This window comes from Amphibalanus amphitrite, unplaced genomic scaffold (genome assembly GCF_019059575.1).
Source record: "Amphibalanus amphitrite isolate SeventyFive unplaced genomic scaffold, NRLGWU_Aamphi_draft 001130F_arrow, whole genome shotgun sequence".
Taxonomy (NCBI): Eukaryota; Metazoa; Arthropoda; class Thecostraca; order Balanomorpha; family Balanidae; genus Amphibalanus; species Amphibalanus amphitrite.
In genome coordinates this window covers 95,838-115,410 of record NW_024882624.1, presented here as the reverse complement: position 1 = coordinate 115,410, position 19,573 = coordinate 95,838, and the positions used below count along the sequence as shown (strand labels likewise).

General features: G+C 47.6%; 1 protein-coding gene across 33 annotated transcripts; it reads right to left on the bottom strand.

The window, feature by feature from the left end:
* Positions 1-46: 46 nt before the first annotated feature.
* LOC122370414 (TOM1-like protein 2) lies at positions 47-19,555 on the bottom strand. 33 transcript variants are annotated; one of them, XM_043345995.1, is made up of 16 exons: positions 19,440-19,547; positions 16,983-17,118; positions 16,177-16,346; positions 14,607-14,697; positions 9,411-9,518; positions 7,716-7,906; positions 7,234-7,344; positions 6,465-6,581; positions 5,946-6,070; positions 5,421-5,605; positions 4,949-5,054; positions 4,547-4,577; positions 4,087-4,101; positions 2,115-2,165; positions 1,024-1,175; positions 47-622 (listed from the first exon to the last, which is right to left on the bottom strand). In XM_043345995.1, exons 2-15 carry the CDS (start codon positions 17,047-17,049, stop codon positions 1,047-1,049), a joined length of 1,497 nt encoding a protein of 498 aa, XP_043201930.1. In that variant the 5' UTR covers positions 17,050-17,118; positions 19,440-19,547; the 3' UTR covers positions 47-622; positions 1,024-1,046. The 33 variants fall into 33 exon arrangements, with proteins under 33 accessions (XP_043201930.1, XP_043201934.1, XP_043201931.1 ...); XM_043345999.1 differs by lacking the exon at positions 19,440-19,547 and adding an exon at positions 18,892-18,934; XM_043345996.1 differs by lacking the exon at positions 19,440-19,547 and adding an exon at positions 18,862-18,892.
* Positions 19,556-19,573: the final 18 nt, after the last annotated feature.

Sequence of the window (19,573 nt, the reverse complement as noted above, 5' to 3'; positions counted from 1 at the left end):
TCGCATAGAAAGTAATTAGTAAACCGTCACAGAGACTTAAAAAGCATTCAGCATTATAATATATTCGTTTAGTTCGAGCTTAAATAATATAATGACATTCCCACTGCAGCTGATCATCCCGCTACTAAAAGCTGCGCACATTCGCAGAAGTTACGAGAAAAAGCCCGATCGTGACCATCATTCCGCCTCGAATACCTCCATCTAGCTGCTCCTCCAGCTCAAACTCGGCAGTATCAGCCTCTCCACGCACCATTTCGGCGTCAGACGCCCGCGACACTCGCCAACGAGCCACGGGAAGCTCACAGACCCGTTTTCCCTCCATGATAGCGAGGAAATCGGCGCAGAACGGAGACAAACGCGGCGCCCCGGCGGCGGCGGCGGCGGCACAGCACGGTTACAAAACTCTGCCGCGGCAGCGTTAGCGGCTCGTCGACCGTCAGAGATCCCCAGAAAGGATGGTGCCCACTGCCCTGTGACGATAAATACAGCGTGCCGTGCACTCCGTGATCGAGTTGGGAGGGTCCGCGGTGCGACCGGCCCGCTCGAATTGGGTCTGTCCCAGGCGAGACTAGGTCAGGTCATCACCCGCAGACGGGAGGCCGTCAGCCGCCGGCATATACATCTGAAACGGAATACAAAACACTGCAGTCAGAATAGTGAGTGACGAGTGGAACAGAACTGCAGCAAATGGAGTTAGCTAATAATTAATGAAGCGGCACGACCAGTTGCCTAGACCCCAGTCACCAACAGAACAACGGCACATCAGTCAAATAAAAAATCAAGAAAATAATAGGAGAAATAACTTGTTTGCGGATTGAGCCAGAGGGTAAATCGGACATCCATCAGTTGGATTTCGAAGTCAGGCAGGCTCTAGAGTAGACGATGAAACCAAATTTCTCTTGAAAGGCGAAGCTGTCATAAAACGAGTTGAATGTGTCAAACTATTCGTGATAAAAATCATCAGACACATCGCTCAGCTGCCGTTCATTCAGTTCCTATGTCAGCTCGGATAACAATTCGTACCTGTTGTCGAGCGTCCCGCTCCGCTACTGGTTCCTCTGCTGACTGGACGCTGCTCCCGGACCCGCGCCACTGTCGGCCGCCGCGGCCCGCTCCGCCAGGAACCGGTCAAACTCGCTGTTTGTGAGCATACCATCCCGCGCCTCGTCACCACCCTGCGGGGTCAGGTCAGGGGTCAGAGGTCAGGGGTCAGGTCAGGGGTCAGAGGTCAGAGGTCAAAGGTCAGAGGTCAGAGGTCAAAGGGCAGGTCAGGTCAGATCTCTGAGAGAAGGTTCGCCATAGGAGGGAAGGTCACAGGTCAGATGTCAGGGGTCCAAGGTCAAAGGTCAGAGGTCATGTCAGATGTCAGGGGCAGAGGTCCGAGGGAAGTTCAAGCATAGGAGGGAGGGTCACAGGTCAGAGGGGGGTCAGGCAAGAGGGCAGGTCAGTCAAGGCAGATTTGGGCACCAGCAGTCTGGTTGAGTGGAATAGCAAAAGAGTATCACGAGTCACGACAGCTAACGATAGTGTAAGGATGCAATAAATGGGACGGTAAGTGTCGATTGAAAGTGACTTGCACCGATTGTCGAGTCTAGCTGCAGGACATACCACCAACAGAAAACCGATTATAAATGAGAATCAGTCAGCGGTTAGATATTTCTGCGCATCCCCGCCGATTTTCCGCGCACGATACATGGTTATGAGCACACTGTGACAGCAGAAATGCGAAGCAACAAACGCAACAGAGGGCCATGAAAGCTGATACGCAAAAAGCGGAAAAGCAATGACTTCTCCGTAAGCAGCACTTGTGGTTGTGGACGTTGCATTAGCAACTCAAAGTAAGCAGCTCACAGCTGTTAGCGACGAGTTACTGCTCGCCTAGCTCTCAAAAAGAGGAGAAACAAAGATTCAGCAAGCATTAATTCATGCAAATGATCTTAGTTCTGAGCCATATAGCAAACTCGCCGGCTAGCTTTTCAACGTCACAGGAAAATATTAACTGGTTAGTGGGTAGAATGCAGTAAAAAGAAGGTAAGGTTAACATTAGTGAACAAATGAGGTTTAGTTTGATACTGAGAATGGTTAGTCAGCTTCGAATTACTCTAATCATTTACCGCTTCTTTCAGCCATTTCTCCATTTCGTCGAAATCCTTCTCTTGCTGAAGCTGTGGACAGACGAGGATAGCGGTGCCCAGTAAGCGTGGAACACTGACACACGCAGCATGGCGACCCCGACATCGAACAGGCGGGCAGTCAGCTGTCTTCGCCCCAGTAGCAGTGGAGGCAGGGACATTGCAGCAAACTGTGTTGGCATGGAATATCGGGAGAAAGCATCGCACTGAACAGCACAGTGTTGCAGAATTGAGTGACGTTACAAAGTAACCAGAATGTATGCAATATTTTGAAGAGGACGAAACAATAAGCGATGTAAAAATAAAAGAGCTGAATCATATTGAAATGTAACAAATCAAATGCAACGGCGGTTCAAGCATTTGACTTCTAAAAAACTGCGAAGCAATTAAGGAGAAGCAGCGTTTTCCCTTTATTTGATGTAAAGCCAGCAGTCGGCATTCATAAGCAAAAACAAAAACAGCGTTCATAAGCATGGAAAATACGGACACACGCAAGGTCGGCATTATTCAGTCTAAAGGCTGCCCCACACTGGACCTCGCATGCGGGTTGCGGGTTTTTGGGTTTTCGGGTTTCTTCAAAATCAAATACTACAATCTAAGCTGAGAGACCCACACTATCATCTAACAAGCGAGTCTGCATGTTTTTAGCTTGCGAGCGACCTTCCATCGCATTCCAAAAGTTGATTTTGAGTCAACTTTTGATTTTCCTCGCTGCGAGGTCTGCGAGTTCTGCGAGGTTTGCGGGTTTTTCGTTGGAGTCGAATTTTGGTTCGTTGCGCTGGTATTGCGACTATATGTAAGTTTCTGAAGGTGTACCGGCTTCACTGCATTCATGAAGTTACCATAAGGTAGCGGTCTAATCACTCTATGAATTAGTATTATGCCCGCAAACTCAAAACCCGCAAACTCACAACCCGCATGCGAGTTCCAGTGTGGGGCGGCCTTAAGCCACGGAGAGCATTGCGATAGCTGAGTTACTTACCTAGTTATGGTTCATGTAAGAAAAGTAGCTGATGCATGAATAGGTGCAAAATGCAGAACAAACCAATGACTCAACGATTGCATGGAAAGTACGGTAGTTACGCTTGCCTTCATAATGAGAAACTGTGTATAGTTTGGAGATAGGGAGGAGCACTTCAAATAAATACGGCTTTGTCGCCTGTTGCGCAAAACTGAAAATTTCAGTCAGATGAGTTAAATTGCATTTATTACAATAGTGTGAACTCATAGCTTCCGAAGTCATTCCATCAAAATATGGTCTGGTATAGAATGCTAGGCTTAGTTGTGCTAGTCTGAAGTTGGGCTAGGTAAACTGGGGTAGTAACCAGTTAAAAGAGTAAATCCACTTCACAACTACAGTCAGCAGCGATCATTCAGCGGGCAGTGCCATTAGCTGACCAGTGCATCTCAATCTACAGGGTCTTTCATAATGAATGTTACTTTTGAACATTTAGTTAGGAGCTCTTAATTTATCACTTCTGCGTGAATTTTGTGCCTTACATGGACACATCACATAGCTCATTCAACACAAACTGTGTGACTTTGGCATCCACAGAGCGCAACCACAGGCTGCGAGCTGTGGACTTCACATCGACTCAGTCACAGTCTGCTCTGGCCATTGATGAGACCACGTTCTTAAAACACAGGATGTGACTGTGACCATGCTGTGTCAGCCACACAGTTAGTCAGACTGTGATTGTGGCGCCTGTGACGGCCAGCAGGTCAATCAACGTCTAAGAGCTTTGGAGACGCAGCCACATATAACAGGCATGCTCTGATATAAGCTTTGGGTTCAGCTGCAACTACAGGCTGCGAGTCCGCCCTGCATAGCTGCTGCCCTGGGTCAGGCACAAGCGGGTTATTATAAGTCAATGGACAGCCATGCACTAGGGTCGGTTAACCAGGGGCGGGATACTTCTCTGACAGAACGGGACTCCGTTGGCACAGTACGTACCCGCAGTATTGGTTCCTGCAATCGGCATGGACGTTAGCGGTGAGTCTGTGACGCCGTTCATACGGTGAATGAGAACCTATCCGCTCACAAAGTCTGGATCGTCAAAATGTACTCAGCGTAGTATTTTTAAGGCCGAAGAGCTCGCATCTGCCGATTATTTTTAAATTTCGAGAACGTCTGGCGAACAAATAGCTAGCCAAATGTGGGTTGTACGGGCGGTGTGGGGATAATGGGAGGGAGGTCGTGTGGGTCGGTGGTGGGGGCAGCGGGTAGACTGTGAGAATAAAACGGGGGGAGGCATTAAGGAAGTAATAGTGGGTAGCAGTGGGGACAAGAAGGCAAGCCTGCGGTAGCCAAATAAGGAGTGTGGGCAGGATGAGGTCGGTAACGGCAAGCCTGAGGCTCGTGGCAGCAGTAGTATCATATCCTGGTTACTTGTCTATACCGGACGGGTACTCACGATATTGTCCGCAGCGGCGCCGTCTGTACGTCTGTCAACGGACAGATACAAAACACGGTCAGAGTCGGTGGCACAAAAGAGCAAGTACATACATACAACCAGTCGTCTGAGGTATTATAAAATAACGGTTCATTATGGCGCAATCGGACTAAAACAGTAACCTGAAAACGAATGTGCCTGACATTTGCCGGCAGCTCACAGCTGATGCTAGTTACTCAGATTTACGTCCAAGCAGCCATAATTTCCACAGAAAACTTAAAATGTGCCATAAAAACGTTGACTAAGGCCGGCTCAGGTAAAAATGCGTGGAGTGAATACATGCCACTGCACCTAAAATCCTCACTCTGCCTTGCTCTCCCAACAGGCCTCGTTGACGGTGTCTCTCGGTTGTCCGTTACTCACGAGGGCTGCGCGGGGGTGACGCCGGCCGCTCCGCCGGCTGCCTCCGCGCCGGTGACGTTCGGGATCCTGGACACCTGCTGGAAGGTACTGCCGCCGCCGCCCACCGCTGGAACACAGAACAGAAGTCAGTACATAAATAGAACACCGCAATAAGCATTTGACACTAACATAAGATTATATAATACATGAAAAGCGGATAGCACACAACAAAACGTCCTGTTTAACTGCTGTCAGTAGGAAACAGGATCGGAAAATTTATAATTTTCATTCGCGGCGTTTGTTGAGACTACTGACCCTCCTGAGTGCTGACTAAAGTGTGTGTGTGTAGGGGGGGAGAGGGGGTATGCATCTTTTTTGTCGCATGGCGATGCTGAAAAAACAATGATGATGATGATGATGATCATGATGATAGCTTTCCTCTCTAATTCACAAACCATGATCACCGCAATGCCACAAAGACAGCCTCACATACCTAGTCCCTCCATCTGTCGTGACACCGTCTCGGGGTCATCTCCGAGGTCAATGAGGGCCCCTCCGTCAGCAACTGCGGCGGCAGCTGCGGCGGGCGGCGGGCCGGAGGACGAGGGTGACGCGGCAGCCGGCCGGCGGTCCGGGGAGCCAGAGTTACCCGAGCGGCCCCGCTCGAAACGCTCGTACCTGCGACGAGAGGGTGGGGGGTGGGGTGGGGGGGGGGGGGTAAAGTCAAATGGGAGCCGTCAAGAAATGCAGCTTGTGGGTGTGTGTTGGTGTGGGGGAGGGATAACAAATCAGGTCATGAACGGGGAAGAAGGCTGCAAAGGTGATACGCAAAGCTATACTCGAAGCTACGCAAACTAAGGTGCTGAAAGCACATAATCGATCTCCACGATGGTGATATACTGGCATCTTAAAGTATAGGTACAGCTACCATGACCATCATTGCTTTAGGTGAATATTCAGCTTCTACACGAGTACTGACCGCAAACCAGCCACCATACGTTATGGAAGACCCACTCACCTGATGAAGGCGTTGTTGAGCTCGTCGTTGAGTCTGAGCAGTTCGGCGGTGATATCGTCCCGTGTGACCCGTCCCACCAGAGCCACCAGACGCTGCTGCATGGCCCGACATGTCTCGGCCAGGTGCTGTGCGAAGGGTACAGAAGCAGTGAGGATACGCTTTACAGTCTAGTCATCGCGAATGGTACAGCATACTGAAGAATAGCCAGCGATCAAATATATGACGACGAATAGAAGAACAACGACGAAATGAAGAATAGCTAATGAGCCACATTGCGTAATGCGTATGTATGGATAAATTCCACTTAGAATTACGACGTTTCTGCTCATACAGCCAAAAAACATTTGGAGAGCTACCCCGACTCCCAAACCCTATCCTCCCTCTTCAAGCGCTCTTCCGTCACAATATGTCATTGACGCATTCTACCGTCCCTTTCCTACCGATGTCTTCCAACATCCAATCCACCATCTCTCACGATCTCCTACCATCCCCTTCCACTCTCGTCTTCTACCACCTCACCTTCAGTAGCTGCAGGTCGTCCTCGGACGCCGTGCTCGGCTTCAGGGTGGACAGCATCTCGTTCAGCACGTGCACATTGCCGTCCACAACGTGAATCTCCTTCTTTAGCTTATCAGCCTGTCGGTAAGTGATGGTAGAGAAAGGTTACTCATATAGGGTCACCGTGACTCAGGATGAGAATATGGATCGTCTATGGCTACTAAAATTGATATTCCCGATCACAGCCTGTTTTCTTATGGATGGCAGTTAGCTTACTAATCGTCTGAACAAATCATAAAACCCTGACTCCCGGAGCTTCACAAGATAAACAGATGAGTACATACGGAAACAAGCTGCCGTTCTGTTAGCTCCGTTCATACATAAAGAAACAAGCAACGAGTTTGCAAGCTGAACATGAAGCGCACTTGCATAACAAACAAACTAGAGTATGTCATCAAACTACCACGCACTAAAACTAGCTATCCTGATGCGAGCGATTTTCGGTGAGTCGAGTTCACAGTTTAATCACTTGGCCAACGCCAAATGTAACCGTCATTTAGTCGCCACCGAATAGGGTATCAGTTGCCACTCGCGGTTATCACTTCTAACCTGTTCGGCAGTGAGGTCCAGCGGCTGGGAGCCCTGTGAGTCGGGCTGTGACCGGTGTGATTATAGTTACCGTTTTCAATGCCTACCTGTTCGGCAGTGAGGTCCAGCGGCTGGGAGCCCAGTGAGTCGGCCGGTGACCGCCGACCGGTGTGTTCACAGTCCCTAATATAGTTACACTAACCTGTTCGGCAGTGAGATCCAGCGGCTGGGAGCCCTGTGACTCGGGCTGTGACCGGTGAGTCTGTCCCGCAGACGGGGAGGCCGCCGGGGCCGGGGCGTGCGCTGGTGTCGACTGTATAAAAGGTACAGAGGAAGGTCACAAGGGTATAACGGAAACCAACAAAACAAGAGGGAAAAACATTTTGGTAAACGATGGGGGAATGCAATCTATCTCAACGTCCATAACTATTTCGGCAATTACAAAATAACAATATCTTTTACGCCAAAATTTAACTCCGCGCGACTGCTTAATTATGACCAAGCTGCTGAGACTAGCGCTCAACGCCATACAACCCTCCCTCCGCCATCCCATTCCCGCATTGCCTAAATAGTAATGAGAAATGGGCAATGTTGAATGGGATGGTGGAGAGAAGGGTTCCGTGGTGCTGAGCGTCACCCGCGCTCGGGGCTGCGCAGCCAGCGTTACCCACTCGCCCTTCATACCCTCTGCGGTGTGATGATGGGCGCCGCGGCCGAGTCGCCTCCCTCTGGGAACTGCACTCCCTTGGCCAGCAGCTCGTCATACACAGCCGCCACGCCATTCAGGTCTGGCTGGCCGCGGAAAGTCACCGCCCAGCTGCGCACGAGGCCGAGCACCTTCTCCTGAACGGCCAGCGGTGGCTCATTCTTCGGGCCTGTGGGGGTGGGGTGGGGTCAGTGGAGGGGGAGAGGGGGGTCAGAGGGGGCGCAAACGGGGCAGAGAGCTCAGGGTCACGGGAAAGCCGTCAGAAAATGGGTACAGGATGGTCAGAGGTAAAAAAGGAAGATGAAGGAGCGGTAAGTCTACGAAAAAAAAATATAGACAGGGACGTGGAATGTGAATAACAAGAGGAAAGTAAACAATAAAATAATACATACAAAGAAAACAAACTGCAAAATGTTACGTACATAAGCGTGAGGTAGTAGACAAAACATGTAGTTTACGGGACAGGGGAGGAATGGGTAAAAAAAAGACTGGAAAGGGATGGTATTAAACGAAGGTAACAACTAACATAAAAAACGACGATAAATATAAAAAACAACACAAACTAAACATCAGCAGCTACTCCCGAATAGCAGTAAGCGAAACTCAGCGCACTGAAATATAACATAGTAGCTGATGCATTAATTGCCCCTGAGTGTTAGTGGTTGTTTGAATGGCATTCCAAACAAAAGTAGACATATGCTGAAAAAAGATGGTTGATAGCTTGATACAGGGCGAAACATATCAATCGTGGAATGGCGTACCGATTCGAGGCTACCAGACAAAGTCAAATCGGCGAAGGAAAAGGATGTACCAACCATTGTTGATAAATACCAAACCGAAAGAATACCTACTTTCGATAAAACGCGAATTCATGGATTTAGGAAGGGTAGCTGAATACAAAGAACATGAGGCTTCCATTTGTCTCGAATTCGAAAAAAAAACGAAGAAAAAAAATTCAAGCTAAACGCATTAGTTTATACGCAACAAAGGTCTCTCCTTACAACTCACACAATGCATAAGAATGGTTTCAAGCTGACAGGAAATACAAAGTGAAGAGCAGAGAGAACACAGTTAAACTTTGATTGAATTGCCAGGTAAGAGTCGGTGAAAGCAAGATGCAGATAGCGTCATGCATTTGTGAAGCATCATTTCAGTTCATGCACCCGTGGCTAGAGCTAGATTTTACTGTGCAGCAAGCAAATTAGCGTGTCTGGAGAGCAAAAGAAGGCGAGTCTGGCTTATCACGTCGTTAGAGCTGGGCAGCGGGGGTACGTTGTAACTCTGACAGCCACGAGACAGCATCAATGAGGTGCGTTTTGTCAATGACGCGTTGCAGAATCGAGTCACAGTCACTGAGTCCTGAGGTAAAGGCCGATGGCCGATGTCACAGGTCACTTAGTGGAAAAGTCGCGTGCCGTCTACCTTTATCAGTCAACACAACTAAGTCAACTAAGGAGTCGTTTGGCGCCAAAAACTACTGTTTCAAACGGTGAATAGTCAAGCTTGTTCACAAGCAGTTATTAACAGTCATCCTGTTTCCCGTTTCAGAGCAGCATATAGTGTCCAGAAGCTAGCCTAGTCGCCAGAGCTGCCCAGAAAGCGTGTGCCCTGACCACCCTCGCACACCTCAGCCCAGTGGCCGCAAGTCGAGGCACACATCATGCGGGCTTTACCTAGCATAGCGCTCTCAATTGTCTCGGCAAAGTTCATGATAGTCGAGTTAACGGAGGATAGGAGGCCACTCTCGTCGGGCGGTGGCGCGTCAAACTCCACTGGAGGCCCTAAAACGTAGCAGACACGGCACTAATCAGAAACCAACACCGCGCGGGGGCTGACGGAAACCAGGGCTGCGGAGTCGGAGTCGGAGTCGGTTGGAGTCACCGAAAATCCATTGACTCCGCAGCCCTGTCGGAAAAAACGAGAACGCAAGCAAACAAGCGGTAAATGGGGGTAAAATAAATAAACAGTTCACATTCGGCCAATGTAATTTCAAATGTGAGCTATTTCAGGGAAGCAAAGGGAAGACAACCTCAAGGATACATTTCATCATAGCCAAATGGAAACAAGTTCAGAAGGGAAACATGAAACATTTAACGAAATAATTTGCACAGCTGTGGGCAAAAGCTTAACAAACAGATACACTCACTTATTTACATGCACGTGCAGCATACATTTAAGCAGGGCGTGGCAACAACGAATAGAATGTCGCTAATATGTAAGTGCACCCTACACAATAGACATTACATACATACAAAGTCAGAAACACAAATGCCCGATCATTGAGAATAGGCCAGTCGCTGGGTTATCGATATACGTCACAGGTTAGTCATCACGGCACAATTTGCGTCACGCGTCCACAATCAGGTTATGGCATACGTCACACGAATGTCAGGTAAGTTGCTTGCCACGTCAGAGCCAACGTCACAAGTCAGTCGATCATAGGCCACAGAATGTCACAAAGCATGTCACTAATACTCATAACGATGGACCATAATTGTCAGGTGAGGTCAGCGCTAAGCGGCCTGCAATGAACTGAGCTAACCCTAACGGTCCTCGTAACGTTGGTTTTCTGAAAGCGCAAATATTTTATGAATATGTACAGAATGTCTGCATATTTTTAGGAATGACAGAGTGCTAGAGGTTATTCTGATAGGAAAAATGAAATGTTTGTTTAGTGCTTGCCGCACTACAAACTACGTTTAAATACGTAATTACGTATTTAACGTAATAAGTAGTTAGTGCTAGGCTAGCTTATGTACTAACCTTCGTCCCACCCATCCCGGGTTAGCCCACGCCACAGGAAGGGACAGGGGAGGGGGAGGGGAGGAGGTAATCTGACCGGCCCGGCCAACCACGGAAGCCCCACAATCTACTACACTCCCCATTCCCTCTCCCGGTTGGGTCGGCCCAGCGGGTTCGGGGATAAACGTAAGCGCCGGCATATGACGCCACTCGCTGGTAAAATGAATGTTACTAGAATATTGTCAGGAATCTGTCAGGTACAAGGAAATATGACTTGTGTGGATAGGTACAGATAAAAACATTTTGACAGAATTTGATATTCTGTTTGGGTATGGGCATACCAGCAGCTGTTACCGGCTCTAAATATGTTAGCCCCATATCAGGGCCGCAACTATACCAGAGAATATCGGCGCCTAGTCCAGCTTACTCATCTACAGACTGCACAGTTATTACAAAGTGAATTCCATTCTTTTCAACTCACTATCGATCTTTATAATCCTTTATCGTTCTGACAAGTATGATAGCGAAATCTGCCGATAGTTAGGGCACGAAACTTACATCACTAGTCAAAGCTCATGTATCGTTGTGCATTCAAGCGCCTTAGCATGACTCAACGTCTCCATGATGTGCCCCATGTTTGCATCACTATTGCTCTGTGTACCTGCACTTTACCTGCACTCATGACCAATACGACACGCCAAAGCCACATCGTTGATTAGAAGTGATTCAGCCAGCACATCTCAGTCACAATCCACGTACGTGAACTTCGCTTACGAAAGCACAACCGAGATAGCGACCACACGCATTAGTTATCAGCACATACCACATAGTTTGTAGGTGGGCACTGAGCTTGTTCGTCATGTGCACTGGCTGGTGGGTCTTTTGCTGGGGCAGAGACTGCTGCCAAGTTCTGACACTGAAAGCAACAGCTTGCACTTTGAATACCATCTCATGAATGGCGATGATTTGTGATTTAATTTCAGGGCGCCCGGACTTCAGAGGTCATCGGCGCCCATGAAATGTTTCATGAAACTACAACTATGCGTAAGGGATCGCACAATGAAACGAACTTATAAGGAACTTTAATTGCAATAATTTTCTTACCATGATTTAGCCAAAGCACTGTGTCTGAAATTTGCATCACTGAGAGGCATGACTTGCACACTCAAAGCTAGGAGTACTCGTATGTCAACGCATCACTGTTCAAACTAAAAGAATGTCCTCTCGGGCTCGGCCACAGCTTACATAACCGAGGTATCCGAGCATGACCAGTTTCGTTACATAATCCACTCGGGATTCAATGTTTATGCATGCATAGTAGCAAGAGACGGAGGACTTTGCAGGACAGTGGCCACTGGCGTGCTATCGCGGAAAGGTTCTGCAAAACACTTCTGAACATCAGTAGAGATTAACGTAATAAATGGAGAACGATAACAGGATGATAAAGCTTTGCCTTCTTCCAGCTTGTCAGCTGTTGTTGTTATCGCTTAGTCAGAAAGCGTATAGATTCCTGGGACGTTCCCATCACACATGAACAAAGGGTTCGCAAGAAAGAAAAGCGGACGGACCACCCAATTATTATCGGGGCCATATCGTGCCTCAATATTCACGGTTATGGCCCAGTGGGTAAGTGCCGACCCTAGCTCGATGACCTATCGAACGCGCGCCAGAGTATCGAGCGACACTGGGTCAGTCCACATTGAGCGGTCACAAGGCTGAGATAGCTTATCCGGCGAATGGAACAGTCGGAGTTCGTCGATTAAATAATAATTTTAACACAATGACTATTTCGTAGCTCAGGAACCCGACAGCATGATTCTGCAGTTCGATTTCAGCGTTCGCTTTGTCTCTCGCAAAGGAACGTTGCCTTATTAGCACAATATATATATTTCAAAGGTATTAGTGCCCACTCTGTATCTTATATCTGCTTATTATGTTGTATCTTTGGACTTGACGGTTCTAATCAAACGCTTATCAGTTAGACGCGTCTGTATTTGCTCTCCGACGTGATGCAAACGACTTAAAGTGTGCGATGAAAGATAATGCTTCAACGACCTACTCATAAACAGTTACACACTTTTTCGTAACAAACATCGATTCGAAAGATAACGAATCAGACAGCCGGCTGTGGGCTGAGCCGGTGAGGTAAAATTCCGATGTAACATTCCGGTTTGCACCGGAACGATCAGCTGTGGTATTACTACACAAACAAACCGAGGCACATCATTATTCAGCGCCGCGAATAGACTGAGTCATGACTGTATGGACAAGCCAGGCTCTTGTCCGGACCAGCGGACTCCGTGCCAATAGTGCCGACTCCGACCTCCGTCCGTTATATCGTTACGTCACTATGAATCACCCGTCTTGTCCGTTATACTGCTCGACTCCGTACGGCTATCAGCCGCGCCATCCCAAACAAACCGGCTTCAACCGGATATCCTCCGATCTACGTCATCACCATCCTGTTATATCACCCTGATATCACCCAGTTCCGTCGGATCATCGGCCTTCGTGCCTTACAGTTACAGCTGGCTCCTACATATAGCCTACAGCACTATAGCACCGGCCTCCGTGCCTTATACAAATGGCTCCGGCCTTTAGCCCATAACATTATAGCACCGGCCTTCCTTATACAGCTGACTCCTGCTTATAGCCTACAGCACTATGGCATCGGACTCCGTGACTTTTACAACTGGCTTTGACCTATAACACGAAAGCAATGCCCTCCGTAGTCCGTACCCCATAAGAATACAACCGGCTTCGTTTGCTACAACACCGGTTTCATCCAATGCAACGTCCAAGCCTTCCGCTTTCGCCAATTAAGTGCGCCAGCAAAGCCGTGTCAAGCCTCCATAGTCCATAGCTCATACCGTTATACCAACCGCGTCACCACGGCTCTGCCAATTACGAGTATACTACCCAAACCACAAGCCTTCATCATCATACCGTTATACGAGTTGCGCCTCGCTGGCTGCGCGGCGTTGTTCATTCGTGCGCGAACACCCCCACCCCTCCCCCCACCGCAGTAAATATGCCAGTTGAGTGGCAGTTCCTACATAGTCCAGCACACGTGATGGGAGCTGTTTCGCCATAACGTAAACACGAGCGTGTGACTGGGAGGGGAGGGGGGAGGAGGACAGGCAGCCCCCCCCCCTCCCCCGCCCTACAGACTGGTCAACCGACAGCCGGTTACGGGCGGTATGAGAGGTTAGCCCAACCTATCTATTTCTGGCAGTATGGTGGTCACTCCCCAAAGCTCAAAGCACGGAATGGGAAGATTTTATCAACGGAATTGAGCGATCACCTAAGGACCTTACGAATTGAAGCATGTGATATTTAATTGATCGCCGAAGTTATTCGAAGTTCCGTTAAAAAAAAAACATTAGTCATAATACTTACACCATATTCGATTCATAGCGGAACCCAAATTGTAACTGAATTAATTAAATAAACGTTCATTGCTGGATTTTGTCTACAGTCAACGAAAAACCACACAAATTGTCAATGTGGTTTCGTGTCCGTGACTGTGACAAATATAAAATAAGAACAAAACTGGGAGCCAAACTGGACAAAATAAGTAGGTACCGCATGGATCCAGCTAATTAAAGAATGCCTGGTACTTCAGCTCAACACAATCGTCCTTTATCTGAGGTCACCCGAATGTAACGGGGAACACATGAGCAAATGGTCTACCAAGCCATTAACAGAACCGCCAGCGGAATGTTTGTACTGCAGTGACCGGCAAAGTTCTCCGTCAAACCATCGTCCTACCGAATTTTTAACTAGTATAATGTTATCGAATTTCGCCAAGCATTGTTGATCACGAGTTATTTCACACAACTGGATAAAAAAATAGATGCTTAAGTAAATATAGCGCCCAATATAGGGTTCAAGTAAACAAAGGGGGATGCAGGAATAAGTCTGTACAGATTGCACAACGTTCGTCAGTCCAAGTCCTTTCAGTCAATATCTTAACCAAAACATCCAGGGCCTCCCATACCACAAACAGCACCGTACATATTTACATAGCATGCCTGTACTGGGGGGATGGGGTGGGGGTATTCATGAGGGAGGGGGGTAAGGGGCTCAGCCGGGTGAGATCGACATGGGGTAAGAAGGGAGCTCACCGATCAGCTTGATCAGGTCCTGGATGTAGTCCTTCTGGCAGATCAGATGGTGGAAGTTTCTGCCGCAGTTCTTGACACAGGTCTCCAGCACCTGCCGAGGGCACGTGACAGTTTTACACCGCTTTTATTACGCGAGATTCTGTGTTTCCTGTTGGTGGTTCTGAAAAGGGATCGGATAAGACATCTCTTATGGGAGAGTAGTGATGTGAAAAAACGGCACGCAGCCTCACATAAACGTCGATTAAAAACGTTAGAGTAACATGGAGTGTCAGAGACAGGTCGATTGAATCACAACAAAGTGACACAGGGCATCGCAAAAAATGCAACACCTGACAACTCGCCCCATACGAAATATAGCGGTACAGATCAGCAAAGGTAGCCCGGCATAGGTGTAAGACAGAACCGTAGGTATGATCACGTGACGGTTGCGTTTACGTGCGACCGAATAAGTCAGACAACACGTGACAGTTGCATAATACGATACGACAAGACATACGCCCGCCACGCGGTTATCCCTCGCACCGACGGGGGGGGCGGATATCCGCCCCCCCTGAGGTTTTTCGCGAATAGCGGGAAAACCGCGGCGCGTAGCGCCACGAAATTTGGTATGACTATAACCTCATCAATTTTACACATGGTGTGCAAGTTTTAACCTCCTACCTTTTAAGGTCAGGTCACCAGGTCACTTTGAATGACCCAACCTCAAGTCACTTTTTTGCAACTTTGTCACCGTGCCAGAGCTACAGTAGATGTCGGAGGCCTTTGAAAGTCGCAGGATATTATTAGGTCATTAGTAGCTACAATTTGTATATCTTGGAATTTTGATATCGGTGACCTAAGGTCAGGTCAATTTCGCGACTTCCCCATTATAAGTCAATGGGGGAAAAATCAACTCCCTGTTTTTACCACTAAAACGGGTCGGAATGGCCCCATATACCATACATGACTTCATATACGATCAACCCTCACTACCTTGAGGTCTGTTTTGCTGTTGGGCAGCTGTGAGGTCATGTGACGTCATCAAAGGTCACCAAAGGTTTTTGGCCAATAACTCCGTACAGGAACAAGATACAGACGCGTGGATGGTCTCATTGTTTTCAGCTCGTCAAGACGCATCGAATGATATACATGATGACCTCGAGGTCACGTGACCTGAGGTCAACCTTTGACCTTGACCTTTCGAGGTCAACATATATATCATTCGATGCGGATTGACGAGAGGATCACGATGATGCCCTTAGTTTGTTCCTATCTTGACTAATTCGAAAGTTATTCGAGAAAAACTCTCCATATCTAGCGCCGCCATTTTGACTTTTTCGACCCCTGTGACGTCATCTTTGACCTGACCTGAAAATGACCTAAGTAAAAATTGTAGATCTTGGCCGTGCGTATCCGATGCCGTTTACCGCTTGTCGCTATCTTGCTTCGTTCTCGAGATCTCAGGGGGGGGGCGGTCATCCGCCCCCCCCCCCGTCGGTGCGAAGTTGGCGCAGACCCCCGTCGGTGCGCGGGTTATGATAAATCTCATCAATGACCATTGACCCCATCCATTCCATCCCAGCAAACTGACCGTCAGCGTGTACATGACTGCCGTGTAGTTTTTCCCAGAGAAATGGTGCAGCCGTTTCTTGATGGCTCGTGCAGCATCTTTGGCCGCTTCCTCCGAAGAGTTGATGATGTCGCAGATCTCCATGTTGAGAGTCCAGTCCTCAGAAGCCAACGATGGGTCGGTGGCTTCCTCTGTTGGGAATAAAAGGTGATAAGAGTGAGTGAAGTCTCGCGATACTTTGATTTGATCGGCGGTCACGTAAAACGATCAAATTTATGACGATTATTGCTCAATTTAAATTAAAATCGATTCTGCAAGCGATACTTTTTCTATTGCTCGACGCGTCGGTGATCCGATCGAACACATTGAGGCACGGAGGGTTATAACGCCCCCTCCCCTGTAGTTAGGCTGCTGGTCGCGTAACGGTAGCGAAAGGCGGGAAGCAGTGTTCGAAACGTCGTCATAAATAATTGGAAAGGTTCGGTTCGATACACTGCCACGTGCTTATTCTTTGTATTGAAAAATGGCTGTCGATCGTCATTCCGACCCAAAAACGATCGAGAAATTATCGGGAGCTGGTGACTAGCTGTAAACTAGTAAAAGGACATTGCATTGAGCTGGAAGACGATGACATATTCATGTGCATTGTTAAAATCACAAATACACTCAAATTTCAGTAAGCAGACAGCAGAATATTACATGCACCAGCATTTAGTTTCCATTTCACAAACACAAAGTGGCTCAATTATCACATAATGAGCATAGCTATCACATGAACTTCCAAAAACACTTGCAAGAAAAACAAACATCTTTACAGATCTCCTTACCTATTTTGTGTCCAACAGGAGTAGCCATTGGATTTCCAGCAAATAAATTCGCCATTGTGGCAGCCATGGTGTCAGTTAGATTTGACTAATAACCACCTTTCTTTAGTGCTTTTTGGTGCTCTTGAAATATGATCACCTGTAAAGAGAAATCATGGGTTAAGAATAACAGCAAAAAATTACATGAAAATAAATGAAACTGAAAGGGCATCCTCATAAAAGTACCTATATGATATTGTGTCAATACCTAAATTGAGCTTAGGATTGAACCCTCCTATTTCTTTTATTTATCATTCCCCTCCATAGTCCATCCTTTCCCTCACTCAGATAAAGATCAGTAATTAGTATTCAGTGACCCCGGATGAACTTTTAAGGTCAGCCACTGGCCCACTTATAAGGCAACTTGTCTCATGACAGAACACCAAAGTTACAGTGAATTCAGGGCTACTGTTAATAAAAAATGGTGTATACATTCCTTTATCTTTATTTCTTAACCTTTGTTGCAGACCTCAAAACATCATCAAGCTTCAAATAAAAATTTCAACTCGTTCAGGTAGCATATATGATGCTCTCCGGCCACTTTAAACTAGAAGACACATCCCTGTTGAGCATTAAATAGGTACATACTGGTATACTGGGATATTGGGAAGAATTTAGGATCAGAAGAACATGTCGTTTTCCCACTCATTAGGTATAGGTAGGTATAGGTATATAGATAATGGACTTGGGGTAGCAGTATGCTATTTGTTGTCCATGTCATTGTTGGCAAGGAAACATGTCAGGGTACTCATTGAGGTTGGAGGTCACAGGTCACAGTTGGCTTTGAGCTGGAGGTGCTTATCTAGCTTAGCTTTAAATGTAGCAGTGGTGTCAGCAGACACAACATCATCTGGTAGCTTGTTCCAGTCATTAGCCACCCTCTGTGAGAAGAACCTTTGTCTGGCTTGATGGACTGACTGCTCCTTGTGTAATTTCATATGGTGACCTCTTGTGTTTGTCGTCCTCAGTTTGAAAAACTTCTCTCTCCTCACATTGAGCTTCCCTGACATGATTTTATACGTCTCAATCAAGTCGCCTCTTTTTATCCTGTCTTTAATAGATACGGTCTTCAGGAATTTTAGTCTTTCTTGGTATGGCCTGTGCTTTAACCCCCTCACCAATCTTGTAGCTCTGCGCTGGATGTTTTCGAGGAGACTGATATCTTGAACAGCTTGGGGACCCACAGCTTGTATACAGTAGTCCAGGTGTGGTCTCACATATGAGTTGAAGAGGCTGGTGAAGTTTGTTGCTGTGATTTGGTCAAAGGACCTCTTTATCATTCGGAGAGCTACCATTGCTTTGCTCGCAGCTCTTTGACAGTGACTAGTAGGTCGAAGGTCGTTTGTTATAGTCACCCCCAGGTCTCGCTCCTTATCTGTGACTTCTAGTTTGACTCCTCTAATACTGTAAGATCTTTTTGGGTTTTGTGGTCCACAGTGCATCACTTTACACTTTTGGGGGTTGAATTCAAGAAGCCATTGGTACTGAAGGTACTGAGTTATCATACGTCATAGGCAAAACACTTGCCAAAATTTTCAGCTAGTACAGTAAAGGGACAGTGGTGAATTTACTCTAATGACTGATTTGCCAATTGCTGATTTAAGAAGAAATTCATTATTGAATTTTTAGCTTCAGATATAGCTTTTAATTAAAACACCACCGTTTCATCTGCAACAGCTAAGTGCCAACAAATCAACAGCTTTATCGTATCAAACGGTGCAACTTTTAGCAAGATGACATAAGGCAAATTTCCAAGACAAATACTAAAATTCATAGGGCGAAAGATCACACCACACCCAAGAACTAACTTTACTCAATATTTCACGCACCAACGCGCACTCACTGGTGTGTAAACACAGCGGCTACTACTCACGGAATTACAGAACCGTGCTCAGTTATTTGCAAATCCTGCTTGTTCAGAGCCCAGAGGGCTGTTCACGGGCCCTGTGTGCGGTTGGACCGCACACAGCCTCCAAGCTCCGCCCACTGCGTCCCTACGTCAGCATTCCGTCACCGCACACAGCGACCGCTGTGGCCGGTCGGGACTGGCCACAGCGGACCGTCCACCGCACGCAGCCGTGACGTCAGAGCCGCCTACCCATCCCCTACCCCCACGCCTGCTGGACGCACCGCACACACCGCACGCAGCAGTGTGTGGTGCCCGTGAACACCCCTCTGTTCGGGCAGCGCATCCTACTGCAAAATTTTGCACCACGCATGCGCAGTTGGGGTCTCTCGGGTGCCAAGCTCCGCCCTTCGGCGTATGACGTCACACGTGTGACGTAGGCTCGCGCAAAATCTTTCAGTTTTGCGCAAGAAGAAAATAGTAGCTGCAGGAGGCGAAAGTGGCGCGGATTAAAGTTTACCCTCATATATTTGTTATTGTAAGTGGTTAGTATGGTGTTATTTTGGTATCATTACCTTTCTTTTCAGTGGCACATTGCTATTAACCACATTTGAACGCATTTTACTCAGTAATTGAACGAAACACACCAGTCCACCCGCGCCACGGTTCGCCGCGTGTCGCGTGGCCCTCGGCTTTGCGGGCCGGCGGA